The sequence below is a fragment of the Lates calcarifer genome, linkage group LG4 (genome assembly GCF_001640805.2).
Source record: "Lates calcarifer isolate ASB-BC8 linkage group LG4, TLL_Latcal_v3, whole genome shotgun sequence".
In the NCBI taxonomy this organism is placed as follows: domain Eukaryota; kingdom Metazoa; phylum Chordata; class Actinopteri; family Centropomidae; genus Lates; species Lates calcarifer.
The window spans coordinates 17,015,936-17,028,914 of record NC_066836.1 but is presented as its reverse complement, the minus strand read 5'-3'; the positions used below and the strand labels follow the sequence as shown (position 1 = coordinate 17,028,914).

The following is a 12,979-nucleotide window of genomic DNA, read 5'->3' as shown; positions in this document are numbered from 1 at the left end:
TGACTGATACAAAAAACTATGAAAGAACAAGTAGTTCTACTACTTCTACTTGGTCACCTTCCTTGGATGGAAAAAGTTTTAAAAAGACACAGAAAGTCACACACACACAGTCTCAGCAGCTGGAGCTTTGATGTCATTACTAAGCTGCCCCTCTGTCTGTACACAGTGACCCACTGGTGACCAAACTGGATTTTGACAAAGAGCCGACCCCGGGACCCAAACACTACCCGACCCCAGATGACATACGAGAACCACTGGTGCAGGACAAGATGCCAGACAAGGAGGAAGTACAGGTACAAGTGTTCCAGGAATCACAAGTAGTGCCGATAAGGCAGCAATGAACAGATGCAATCACAGATGGAAGAAAACAGAGCAGCAGCAGCACAGCTCCTCGTGAGTCGTGTCATGAAAATGAAGCTGTTTAAAAACAGTGCGTCATTCCTGTAAAGGTGTGTTTTGTCATGCATCAGGCAGCACCCAGCACCCAACAAACGCCCAGACCTCCAAATAATGTCAATTCATGTGAAGGGAGATAACTTCAATTTTTTTAGCTGTGCTTTAATTAAAAACACTTCAGATAAGGCAGTTGACATGTACTGACTAATGTTCACCTCTCCATCTCTGTTGCCTGTGGTCATCAACAGGCTTGTTTGTAACTAAAGAGCTCTGAGTCGAGTGTGTGGTTTATTTAATATAAAACTTTGTCTCATTGTTTCTCCACTATAATTGTGCCCCTGCAGATGAACACAGTCATCTAGTTCATGCTGTGTAGTGTTTATTAAACATCAGAGCATATTTGTGAATATTTTTAAGACAGGACAGATGGAACTATATTTTTCCAGTAATTAATGATGACAAAAACCAAAATGCCACTGATTTAACTCTTAAACTATCTTCCACCATTTCTTCACACTTTCTGACCTCCTGCTCGGTGTTTCCTCTCTGCAGGACGCACTTGCCTCATTCGACTTCTTGAACAAGAGAAACAGCATGGCGCTGAAGCAAGACCTGGACGGAGTGGTGGAGCAGGAAATCCAGCATCCAGACCTGGAGCTCACCGCCATCCAGAAAGACACAGAGATAAGGTAGGAGAGACAAATGCCTGTTGGGTTTGTGTTGCTTTTAAAGTTTATGAGAAAGTGAAAGTTAAAAGAAGAGAGGAAATGATGAGGCTTTTTTTTTTTCTTTCAGTGTTGTCTTTTATTTGAAAACAGCAACAGGCTGGAAAAACTATATTTCTGCTCAGTGTTGTTGTGTTAATGATTTTCAAACTGTGAGATTGAAACAGTGAAAGATTGTAAATACCCATTGTTGGCAGCCTGCCACCATTTTTGTTTTGTTTCAACTGTTGGAGTTGTTGACGTGTTTTAATGTCTGCTAATTTTCATTCAGTTTTACAAAAGTAACTAGTGAAATAGTTTCATGAGGGTAAACACTGCCCCCTGGCTTTGACTCCTCATGTTTTTGAATTTTACTGTCGCAGCTGTAACATCTTCTTTTATTGAAAACACTAAGCTTCACACAGGTCGGTCTACACTGAAATCTTACAGCAGACTGACGTAGACACTGATCTCTCTACAGGGAAGAAGAGCAGTTCCACTTCAGTCTCCAAGACTTTAAATGCGTGGCTGTCCTCGGACGTGGGCACTTTGGGAAGGTACGCGTCATTGAGGTTACAGCTGAGCATCGTTTTTAATATCAGTTAATCCATATGATCTGTTTCCTTGATTAACCAATTAATAATTATCAATTAATATTTATCAATTCCTTGATAAAGCAATTAATAGTTTGAATACAAAAATGAGCTGAATGTGACATCTTCACATTGCTTGTCTTATCAAAGAAAAGCATCAAATCCTCACATTTCAGAAGTCAGAACCAGGAACTGTTTCACTTTTTAGCTTGAAATATTACTCAAAGTTTATCAAGCCCGTTTATCAGTTCATTCATTTTCAGTCAGTCGCCGAACTGATTCATCAACTAACTGATTCAACTCTTTCCTCTGCCTCCCCTCTGCAGGTGTTGTTAGCAGAATATAAAAGCACAGGTGAAATGTTCGCCATCAAAGCTCTGAAGAAAGGAGACATTGTGGCTCGTGATGAGGTGGACAGGTAAACATTTTAAATTGACTCGCACCAGTGTGTCACTGAAGTGAGGGAAGGTATTCAGAGCTGTCAAGCTAAGTTGTATGTCGATGAGATATTCTTTAAGTACAGATCTCATCTACCTGTGCTGCTGTGACTCGAGACCTTTTCTTCTTTTCCAGTCTGATGTGTGAGAAGAGGATTTTCGAAACAGTCAACAGCGTCCGCCACCCGTTCCTGGTCAACCTGTTTGCGTGTTTCCAGACACAGGAGCATGTTTGTTTTGTCATGGAGTACGCGGCGGGAGGCGACCTCATGATGCACATCCACGCCGATGTTTTCTCTGAGCCCAGGGCCGTGTGAGTGTCCAGAGCTTTGACTCCATATTGATCACACATGTCTGAACACAACCACAAAGCCTCACTGTGAATCATTTTACAATGAATTATTAATGAGTGTTGATCAAATCTTGTGTCTGATTGGCTCGCAGGTGCCTTCATCATTAATATAATTCCTATTGTAACATAAAGTGAATTAAAGTCAGTTCTTAGCCTCACAGATTATTCCCAGGGGTATTTAAACTGGAATTCTGGCGGGGGGGGAACTACATTTAAATAGTACTACTAGTTCCTCTGTATTTATATATGTGTGTGTGTTAAGCACATTAGGTGTATTCTTCATAAAGCTCATGTGACCTAATTTACTGAGTGTTTTGTGTCTTTGCAGATTTTATGCAGCCTGTGTTGTACTGGGATTACAGTTCTTACATGACCATAAGATTGTGTACAGGTAAACACTTTGTATAATTTTAACATTCACACTTTATTTCTATAAGAAGCATCACGATGTCAAAAATAAACGCTGGTTCTCTTGTTTTGTTGTTGTAATTTTCAGAGATTTGAAGCTGGATAACCTGCTCCTGGACACAGAGGGATATGTAAAGATTGCTGACTTTGGACTTTGCAAAGAAGGTAAAATGGGAGATGATGTCAGGTTTAAAACCTCAGACTTTTAACATCAGCTGACCTAGTGGTTTAAGATGCATACCACATGACCATGGTGTCCCCTGTTTCATGATGTGTCATTCTCTCTCCCTATGTTTCTGTCTGTGTCTACACTGTGGGCTGTGTATAAAAAGACAGTTCTAAATATTGTTGAAATATCAGTATATTGATCTGACTAAACAACGGTCAAATGAAGGCTAGTGATTTGTTTTGGAGTAGTTCTAGTTCTTTATTTAACTGCCTCTGTTGTTTTCAGGAATGGGTTTCAGGGATCGCACCAGCACATTTTGTGGCACGCCAGAGTTTTTAGCTCCTGAGGTTTTGACTGAAACGTCGTACACCCGTGCTGTGGACTGGTGGGGGCTGGGCGTCCTGATCTTTGAGATGCTGGTTGGAGAGGTGAGCGCACAGTCTCCCAGGAGCACTCCACATCTGACATAACAAAATCTTCACAAACATGTGACCCAGACAATCCTTCTCTGAGATAACAGTGATTCATCTTTGTCGTCTCGGCACGTCTCTTTCAGTCGCCCTTCCCCGGTGATGATGAGGAGGAGGTGTTTGACAGTATCGTCAACGATGAAGTCCGCTACCCACGATTCCTCTCGACCGAGGCCATCTCCATCATGAGGAGGGTGAGTAGATAAATAAATGATCAGTGCGTGTGTTCCTGGGTGTTGATCAGTTTCATGTTTACTATATTTTGTTTTTTTGTTTGTTTGTTTTTTTTTCTTTTGCTCAGCTCTTGAGGAGGAGTCCAGAACGACGTCTGGGAGCAGGAGAAAGGGACGCAGAGGAGGTTAAGAAACATCTATTCTTCAGGGTAAGAAACAAAGATTACTTACACCTCTGTAAATTTGTGTTTAATGGAATAGTTTCACATTTTAATTACTGAGCTTTAAAGGTGCTGGAATTTTGTTTTCCTTCAGAAAGAGCTAGGCTAGCTGTTTCCCCTGTTTCCAGTCTTTATGCTAAGCTAAGCACATGCTCACTGTAGCTTAACAGAGATGGTAGTACTATCTTCTTTTTCATCTAGCTCTCAAAATGTTGAACTATTCCTTTAAGACAAGTGACAGGACTGTTTCCCTCTCTGTCTCCCTCTCTCTTTCTCTGCAGCACATGGATTGGAACGGGCTGCTGGCCAAGAAGGTGAAGCCGCCGTTCGTGCCGACCATCCAGGGCGCCAACGACGTCAGCAACTTCGACGATGAATTTACCTCAGAGGCTCCGATCTTAACCCCGCCCAGGGAACCCCGAATGCTGAGCTCTGAGGAGCAGAACATGTTCTCTGACTTTGATTACATTGCTGACTGGTGTTAGCTTCACATGACGCCCCTCTACATACACACACTCTCACACACACACACACACACACACACACACACTGTGAACCAACCAGCACAGCAGTGACTGTAGCTCACATCTTTTTAAAACTCTTCTCTTCCCCTGCCCAAAATTTTGCGGAGGAGAAGTGGACGTGGCCCCCTCCACACCCACCCCGAGCCTTGGGGCAAAACTCTGTGCCATTGAGAAGAAAGTTCAGACACCTCCTGAGGACCCCCACTTATTTTTTAATCCACATGAAGAACTTTTTTTTAAAGAGAACAAAAGAAACTCTGTTGTTGGAGAGTGAAGGAGGAGGGATGCTTTATCCTCCTGCACACGTTGTTGTAGTCGTGTCCGTTGTCTGACCACTGAGAATGTTTTTCATATGAACTCCGAGAAGACGGCAACAGATCGTAATCATGTTATTCAGTGTCACTGTCTTCTTTTTTTGATCTGTACAGATTATATTCAATCGTATATTTTATTGTGGGTTTTTTTTCTTCTTTATTTGCAAAGCCCTCGCCACAGCTTAAGGACATTTATCTCACTGTAAAGTTTGACATTTCTGCCACCGTCATGTCTGAGACTGGCATTCAGTGGATTCAAAGTGCTCAAAGCATCGTCGCTGAACGGTCAACTGCAACAAACATCTTGACTACTACTGCTGCGTCTTGACTTGACAAATCAAGTTAGAGTCCTCGCGCTACATTTCCCTGTGTGTTGGGGCCCAGTCATCGTCCACAGCCCAGTTTAACACCTGTTTGTTTCCTCATGTGTGTAACTATAGAACTCACATGATAATAACTCTAATATAAAACAGTGGTGCATTCAGTGCTACATAAGCTGTTTACTGAATTATCAGGACTTAGTTTTATTTGGAGGATTCTTATTGGAAATGATAATTACAGATGCCTTTTGGCCAGAACAAAGTATTTTTTATTATTCTCTGATGCCCTCTAGTGGCTCTGTAGCTTGAGGTTGATATTCAGCTGAACTCAGTTCTACATAGGATTAGTGTCTTTTTAAGCAATAAAATCAAAACTCAATATTAAATTGATTATTTTTGTCAGAGCTGAGTTCAGTTGGATTTTAATTCCTGTTTTTGGATCGTCATTCCTCAGCGAACGGACGGTTGCGGTGGACCTGACAACATTTTTCTCGTTACCTCAGTGAAAAGTGAAAACACTAAAGCGAGTCACAGCGTTGCAGCTACACGACCAAATTGATCCTGTCCTTCTTGAAGCAGCAAATGAAAACAACTCCAGTGGTTAAAAGAACATTTGATTGATGGACTGAAACTGAACCCAATGACAGATGAACTAAAGATGTGTTGTGCAAAAATCCAGAAGACAAGTGCTGAGCTTTTTCTTTTTTTTTTTTTTAATTTTATTTTATTTTATTTTTTTGGGGGGGTGGGAGGGGATAAGGTATTAAACTCAGTTATTTTAGGTCTCTGTCAAAACGCCCTTTAAATGCTCCCCACACTGTTCTGTGATGTTTGGAGCTGGAGCAGTGAACCCAGCAGGCGACTTTCTGTCAGTTTGCATGTTAAATATAAACTGACCCAAGTGTTGCAGACCTGTTGTTATGAATCACTACAGGGGAGGGCAGGGTATATTATATATACATACTGTATGTACACAATTAAGCTGAAAGCACTAATTTTATCAATAGTTTTAATTATCTACGTTTCTTAATAATGAAAATAGATTGTACAAAGTTTTTTGTTTTGTTTTTTTATTCTTTGCTTGTGCATGTTGTCGCCAGAACAGATGAAAACTTTATGGATGGTACACCCATACTCAAATCAAACTGTTTCTGTTCACTCCAGTGTAAAAACAACAAAAAGGCATTTCTGCAGGCGTTGTTTCCTATCATGAATGCACAAATTAAACATTTGTAATAGTGGGTTTGCTTTTATTTGTAGCTCCAACACTGAGCACATCCTTAGCTTACTTTGGGTATTTAAAATTTGACCTTTGATCTGACGTCGTGATGTGTTCGCAAAGATGTTGTGGACTTTTATTTGAAGACATTTAAACTATAAAAGTGTGTAAGTCGAAGGTTTTATGTAAACAAATGGTCATTCAAACCATGAGCAGATTACCGTGCTTTAATGAAAATCTTTTATTGTTTTTTAAATTACTTAGAACAATTCAAACAAACTAACAAAATAGAACCTGCTCATTTTTCTACAAAAACAAAGTTTTATGTTTACAGTATGAAACCAGCCTAAAATTTGCAAGCATCAATTACACTTTCCCACTTGGACATATATACATGATACAGTATATACACTCAAATGAAATACTGTAAGTACAGTCTGCAAGCTGTTTCTTTAAGCACTGGAATGTGTCCGTTTTATTCCTGTGAGAGCGCCTTGATAAAGGCTTGAAGTCATAGATGAGAAATTTTCCAAATTCAACACAAATATGATTTTTTTTTTTTAAAAAGAGCACAATCCTGTAAATACAGCAGAGAAAATATCAAGACTGTGTAGGCAGTGTCTTCTTCACAGCTGGGGCAGCTTGTCAACAGGTGTGTCGAATTTGAAGTCTGGAGGGAAAAGTTCTGCAGCTCGCGGGTAGATGAGTCGGTACGACTGTCTGATCGTAACGTCTGCAACACCAGCAATGTCTCCGATTTCTGTGGAGGCAGCAGAATTAAATATTTGACCTGCAGTAAATTTTATTAACATCTGCATTTTCAACATCAACGATAACTGGTGGAAATTTTCTGAAAATAACAAGCATCGCACCGGGAACTAAAAGGACACCACTGTTCAAAGTGGCCCAAAGACACTTAAACAGGATGAATAACTCAAGACCTTGTTTTTCAGTTCATGTTACTGACTCTCAGCTCTACCCATTTCCCTTTTATCAGACTGAACCACAGGTGTAAAGTCAACACAATTGACTTGAGTGGGTGACTTCACCCAGCTACTTCCACTTTTGAGAGAATTCACACTTCACTAATTTTCAGTTGCCAATATTCTGTGTGTGTGCTCTGCATTTATCCTACTGTTCATTTTCATGTGAATATGATGCAGTCAAAAACATAAGAATCGCACAAAATAAAAAGCATCGTTGTGTTTACATGAGCTTAAAAACGCTACATTTAAAGCCTAAAGGCAAAACCTGTGAATCAATTCACCATCAAAATTCAAAACATGATAATTGATAAATGGTTTCGAACACACACAATGAATTGTTGTTTTAAGTTTGTATCTTAAGTTTTTATTAATACACAGTATTAGTCAACAAGTACAACTTCTATGAAATGTTATGTTTTGCTACATGGTCCTTTCTACGGTGAAAAGAACCTACAGATCGTTCTGTTCAGCCTCACTAAATGTGACTATCAACAGAACCACCGCAGCATCATTGCTCACCTTTCTGGGTCTTCTTCTCTGCAGAGGCCTGGGAGGCCATGTAAATGGCTGCCGCGGCCACAGAGATGGGGCTCCTGCCGGGCACCAGGTCGAGCTCCACGGCCTTCCTGGCGATGAAGGTGGCCGCCATCTGCACCTGCTTGGGCAGGCCGAGGTTGGAGCAGAAGCGGGACATGAAGTCTCCGGTTGTGATGAGGTCCACGCTGGTCTCCAGAGCCTTCAGGATCAGTTTGAAGCACCTACCAATCTCCTTCTTGGAAATACGGGAAACTGCGCAGATCTCTGTGGAGGAAATGCAGAGGGCAGGAAGTGAAAGAAAAGTGAGTCTCTGTAGCAACAACGTTTGCTCTCTTCATCAAGTTATTTTCCTATCCAATCCTGACTTGAAAGAAGATGAAATGAAAGAAGAGAGTGTGTGAAAATCGTGCATCCTTTATTTCTATAAATAGGATATTCTTTAAAAACAACATGGACAGGAATCGAACTGCGACAAAATACACACCATACAATAAAACCCACTGAGAAACACTTCAGGGATTTTGTGTGTCCCTCCTCTAGGAAAAGGTGAGAGCAATTTCAAAGAGCATTTGTTGTCAAACGTTTTTACCAGTGAGACAACACAGGATGAGTAAACTGGGTGGATAAAAAAGTACAACTCTGCATCACTGATATCCTCTTGTTAATAACATTTTTTTAATCTAAGTGAAGGTCTATCAAGTCTCTTAGAAATGTGAAAATTGCTCGTCTGTAAAACATTTTGGTGACCTGTTGGCGTACATATATGTTTGCTCTAATTTTATGCCATTAATAATTCCTCGAGAGCAGCTGTAACTTGAATTACGCGGCAATTGAAATTGAAGCGATTTATTCTGACCTTTAAATGTTCTTGGTACTCCTTCTTGTCTGCAGGCGATGTAGAGACAGGCTGAGGCGATGGCATCGTTGGCTCGCCCCTTCAGACTCTTCTGTTCATAAACTTGCTTGAATAAGTTGTTTGTTCTGTCCTGCAGAGCAAAAAACATTATTGGCGTATTTATAGAAAAGGTCTTAACGACAATCTTCCCAAATTCAAAACCATGTTTTACGTTTTATTCCTTAATAGAGATTTAACAGAGTTTGTCTTCATAAACCCAAAATAAGGTTTTATGAAAGCTAATAATTAAGATATATCAAAAAAACAGTCTTAATCTAATATTGTCTAACTAAAACAAGATGACAACAGTCAAGTTGTGATGTTTCAGTATAAGGGGAGGCCAGCATATTCTATATTCTCTATTTGTTTATCTTTTCACATTTTATTGCCCCAAGAGTTAATGGAACAAAACTGCAGACGTCTTCAGCCCAGACTGGTCCCCTTCATATGCGACAACTGTCCCACATCAACTGTGGTTATCACCTCCAGTCCACACTGTAAGTCTACACACTTCAGTGATAAACCACAGAGTAACACAGAATTACATAATTACCACATAAATCTAAGTTTCCTTTTTCGTTTCTCTTCTTCCTTTCCTCAGTGTTTTTTCCCCACACGTGCGTGGTTTTCGTTTCTCTGCTCGCTCTGAGTCAGCTGACCTTTAAAACATCTCTGCCATCAGAGTCAGTTTCTATTGCTGGCAGAGACGCCTGGTTCTAGTAGTGTGTGAAAGAAACCACGCAGAGAGGAAAACAGTAAGGCTTCAGATAAATCTGACTTACTATGATGTTCCTGGGCAGGTTGATGCGGTCCGCCATGGTGCTGATTTCTTTAAAGGCATTGAGCATGGCCCGGTCAGAGCTGCTCATGGTCCGCCGGTTCTGGTACTTCGAGTTTCCGAACTCGTCGAAACTGGCTGCGCCTGTTCCCTGTGACGGAAACAGTGGATGTTTATTACTAACATTCACTGCGGCTGTACAAGAAGCCGTGATAACTCTGAGGATGTGGTTTACTGTGACCATGGTGCTCAGACATGTTTCAGAGCAGAATCAGCTAACACACGTACATCTGTGAACAACTGATTTTAAACAATATGCACACAACCAAGTACCAGCCACGTCTGTCTCTCACCTTGCTGATCATGGTGGTTAGGTCTCCTCCATTGAGCAGCGGGTTCTGGGCGTCTCCCACTCTGGATGGATCTTTAAGGGCTTTCTCATTAGAAAACGTCCTCCACTCTGAGCCCACATCGATTACACGGTCACCTGAGGAGAAACCGTTTGGAGGGTTGAATTAAAATAAATGAGATGAACAGGAAACCTGAATCTGGAGGAAACAGAGGCACAAGATCAGCCGTCACCGTAACAAGCTTTAATCGGTAGATTTGGATATTTGGATATAATGTCTGAGCTTATTTCAATTACCCCGAACACAGACCAACTCAAAACAATTTCAACCAGCATCAGTCTTCTCTCTTTGTCTCCTCTTCACTCTTTTGTCTTGACAGCTACACCCACTGCTCTGAAACTTTTTTCTTTTCCTTCCTTGACTGATCGAGACATGAGATGTGAAGTAATGACAAAGACTCGAAGATATCGATTTCACAATTAAAACAAGGTTGCTGATAAACGTGACAGATTTTGTTGAATTTTCAGCAAATCACCTGCACAGACAAACACTGTGTGCACATATAAACTTGCAGTCACTTTGTTTTCTGTCTGGCTCCACTACATCCCTCTGGAATAATTAAGAAGGAGATGGTGCAATAATCAGCACTATTCCCTTCTGTAAACACATTTCCACAGTTGTCCCAAGTCTGAACTGCTGTAAATACTGAGTCATTCCCGCGCTCTTTCTCTAGCTCGTCCACGCTGTTACTCTGTATTGTGGCTCTAAATCTGGCTCAGTCATTTTACCCATTACCCTCTCTTCTTCTTCATTTTCTTATCACTGTCTGTGTGTAGTGAGGGAGGAATACATGAGAAAATATGATCTAAACAAATGTCCGATCATTCACTCAAAGTAAGAAGGTGTGACAAAGGCAGGACATTCTGTCTGAAGGGGGCCATTATTTTCTTCCACTTATCATGACTGTCTGTTCTTGGCACCATGTAGCAGGGTCTAGGATTAGATTTGTGATATTTTAATCCTGTTAGGCTCTTTTTTTTTAGCCATCCATCAGTCGCTCTAATATCTAGAAGCAAAGTGACACTCATCTCCTCAGAAGTCAGCCGAAGCTCTGGGAGCAGGAACAGAGGGTGCTGGGGCTTGCATCAGAGAGCGGCAGGCGTCTCTCGTCTCCCTGGTCTGACCTGGTCTATGCTCAGGGGGCTCGTTAGAGGAGAACTCTGTGTTCCCTACAGCTTTGTCTTACTCTGAATCACATGTTCAGAGATTTTTATCTGTGCCTTTCATGCCTCGAGGATAAATGATCAGATTTATTAAAGCACATTCTTCATATTATGCTTGATATTCTTGCCACAGGTTTGAATAACGTGTTCATGTGTCAGATCACTTATACTGCAAAGACCTTTTTTACTCTAAATATGACAGATAGACACTGTAGATTAATATCCAAAGGCAGGTTGAATCAAATTACAGACCATTACATTCATTGTAAGCTGTGACTGGCAGATTTGTTTTTCCATACTTTGGAAATCATGAACTTGACTGTAAAGTTCATACTGACCTACGACAAGGCCGCATTCAGGGCAAATCATGTCCCCTGCTCTGTAGTCCTCCACTAGGATGGCATCAGGGTGGTTGGGACACTGAACTCTGGGAAGGGCCAGAGCATCTCCGCTGGAGGAAAAGAAAAAACCACAGTTTAATGATCAAGTAGCTCAAGCTGGAAAACAAACAGAAAGTAACAGCCAAGCTAATATTGATCTCTAATACCCTGGAGAAAAAGTAAATTCACATCATAATGTTACTTAGCATAGATGTGTTTTGCTTTTTCACTTTCCTTTCCCCTGTTTGTTGCGGAGAAGAAACACTCACAACACATCTTACTAAACCACTGCTTTGTACTACAGTGGGTCTACTGGTCCAGCTAATGAGCCAAACTGGCTGAGGCTGGAATGTGAATCCAGACATAAAAGAAAATTATTGATTTATCTGCTATTAATTGTTTAGTCTATGAAATTCCCTCCAAAAATTCCAGTTTACTTTTTTTTAAGGGCAGGGGCAGTCAAATTTCACATTAAAGTAGTTGACATCAGCAAATATTTGGGATATTTGGTTAAAATCATATTTTACAGAACAATCAGTTAGTTACAATAATTAATGATAATTAACTACCAACGGACTGATTGATTAATCGGCCAATCGCTTCAGTTATAATTGTGATGTAATAACAGACATACTTCTGAATTCTGGACTATATCCAACAAAAGCCAAAACGTGATGATGATGTTGCAAAAGCACAACAGATGATATCATCAGTGGGCGTCAAATCAGGGACATACCTACATTACTGTGCATGTACACATTCGACTCTTTCGCCTACATTTACATACTACGAAGACAAACATTTCCCAAAAGTTGACAGTAAGCTGGTTGTAAAAAAAAAAAAAAAAGCACAAGAAAAGAGAAACGTGGAGGAAAACATAATTAGATAGTGTGTCCAGTTAAAGCCAGAGTCTCTTCACTCGGTGTACGGTGCAGACTGATGTTAATTAAAAGGCAAAACGTAGATAAACTGCACAGAAAATATTTGCATTTGTTTACAAACGACAGGAACACTACTGTCGCCGAGTTCACATGCTAGCGCAAGTTTCAGCTTTACAGCACACTAGCTTTAACATGCTGTTACACGCAAAACAGCTACACAAAGCAAAACAAGTCTACGATGCGAGGGGATGTTAACATGATAATAAGCTGAAGCTATTGAACCCTGGGGCAGCGCTACGAGGATGTAAGGGCGGTACACACCGTGACTTCTGGCAACATCTAACAAGCTAGCAGGCTAACTAGCTGCTACCGAGCACAATATATCGTACACGTAACGGTACGACGAAGAGGGACTTGGGTTTTTTGAACAGCAACAGCGTCTCGCATTATGTCCAACTCAATTTTTTTCTTATTAAATAACATCATTAGGGCCAAACATTAAGAAAGCAGATGGTTGCTATTTGGTCTAAGTTGCTACGCACCGGCTTGTTGACGCCATGTCACTCCTCACTGCGCCCGTGTGTCTAAGAAACAAATGAGCGCAGCACCTCTATTTATAACTTTTTCTGATCACGTGTCCGTTGGAGTA

The 12,979-nt window shown here is 40.9% G+C and overlaps 2 protein-coding genes across 3 annotated transcripts in view; one reads left to right on the top strand and one right to left on the bottom strand.

Moving 5' to 3' along the window:
• pkn2a (protein kinase N2a) overlaps nt 1-6,859 on the top strand; it is a 24,750-nt gene extending 17,891 nt beyond the window's left edge. For both annotated transcript variants that reach the window (XM_018677169.2, XM_051070112.1), the window contains exons 13-23: nt 167-293; nt 949-1,085; nt 1,582-1,657; nt 2,020-2,111; nt 2,267-2,443; nt 2,811-2,873; nt 2,979-3,055; nt 3,345-3,487; nt 3,616-3,723; nt 3,831-3,911; nt 4,205-6,859. In XM_018677169.2, the coding sequence (XP_018532685.1) occupies nt 167-293; nt 949-1,085; nt 1,582-1,657; nt 2,020-2,111; nt 2,267-2,443; nt 2,811-2,873; nt 2,979-3,055; nt 3,345-3,487; nt 3,616-3,723; nt 3,831-3,911; nt 4,205-4,408 (1,285 nt within the window). In that variant the 3' untranslated portion in view covers nt 4,409-6,859. The remainder of the gene's footprint in view (nt 1-166; nt 294-948; nt 1,086-1,581; nt 1,658-2,019; nt 2,112-2,266; nt 2,444-2,810; nt 2,874-2,978; nt 3,056-3,344; nt 3,488-3,615; nt 3,724-3,830; nt 3,912-4,204) is intronic.
• On the bottom strand, nt 6,518-12,979 carry gtf2b (general transcription factor IIB). Its single transcript, XM_018677175.2, has 7 exons — nt 12,873-12,979; nt 11,408-11,520; nt 9,850-9,983; nt 9,501-9,647; nt 8,680-8,809; nt 7,806-8,087; nt 6,518-7,060 (listed from the first exon to the last, which is right to left on the bottom strand). Exons 1-7 carry the CDS (start codon nt 12,887-12,889, stop codon nt 6,927-6,929), a joined length of 957 nt encoding a protein of 318 aa, XP_018532691.1. The 5' UTR covers nt 12,890-12,979; the 3' UTR covers nt 6,518-6,926.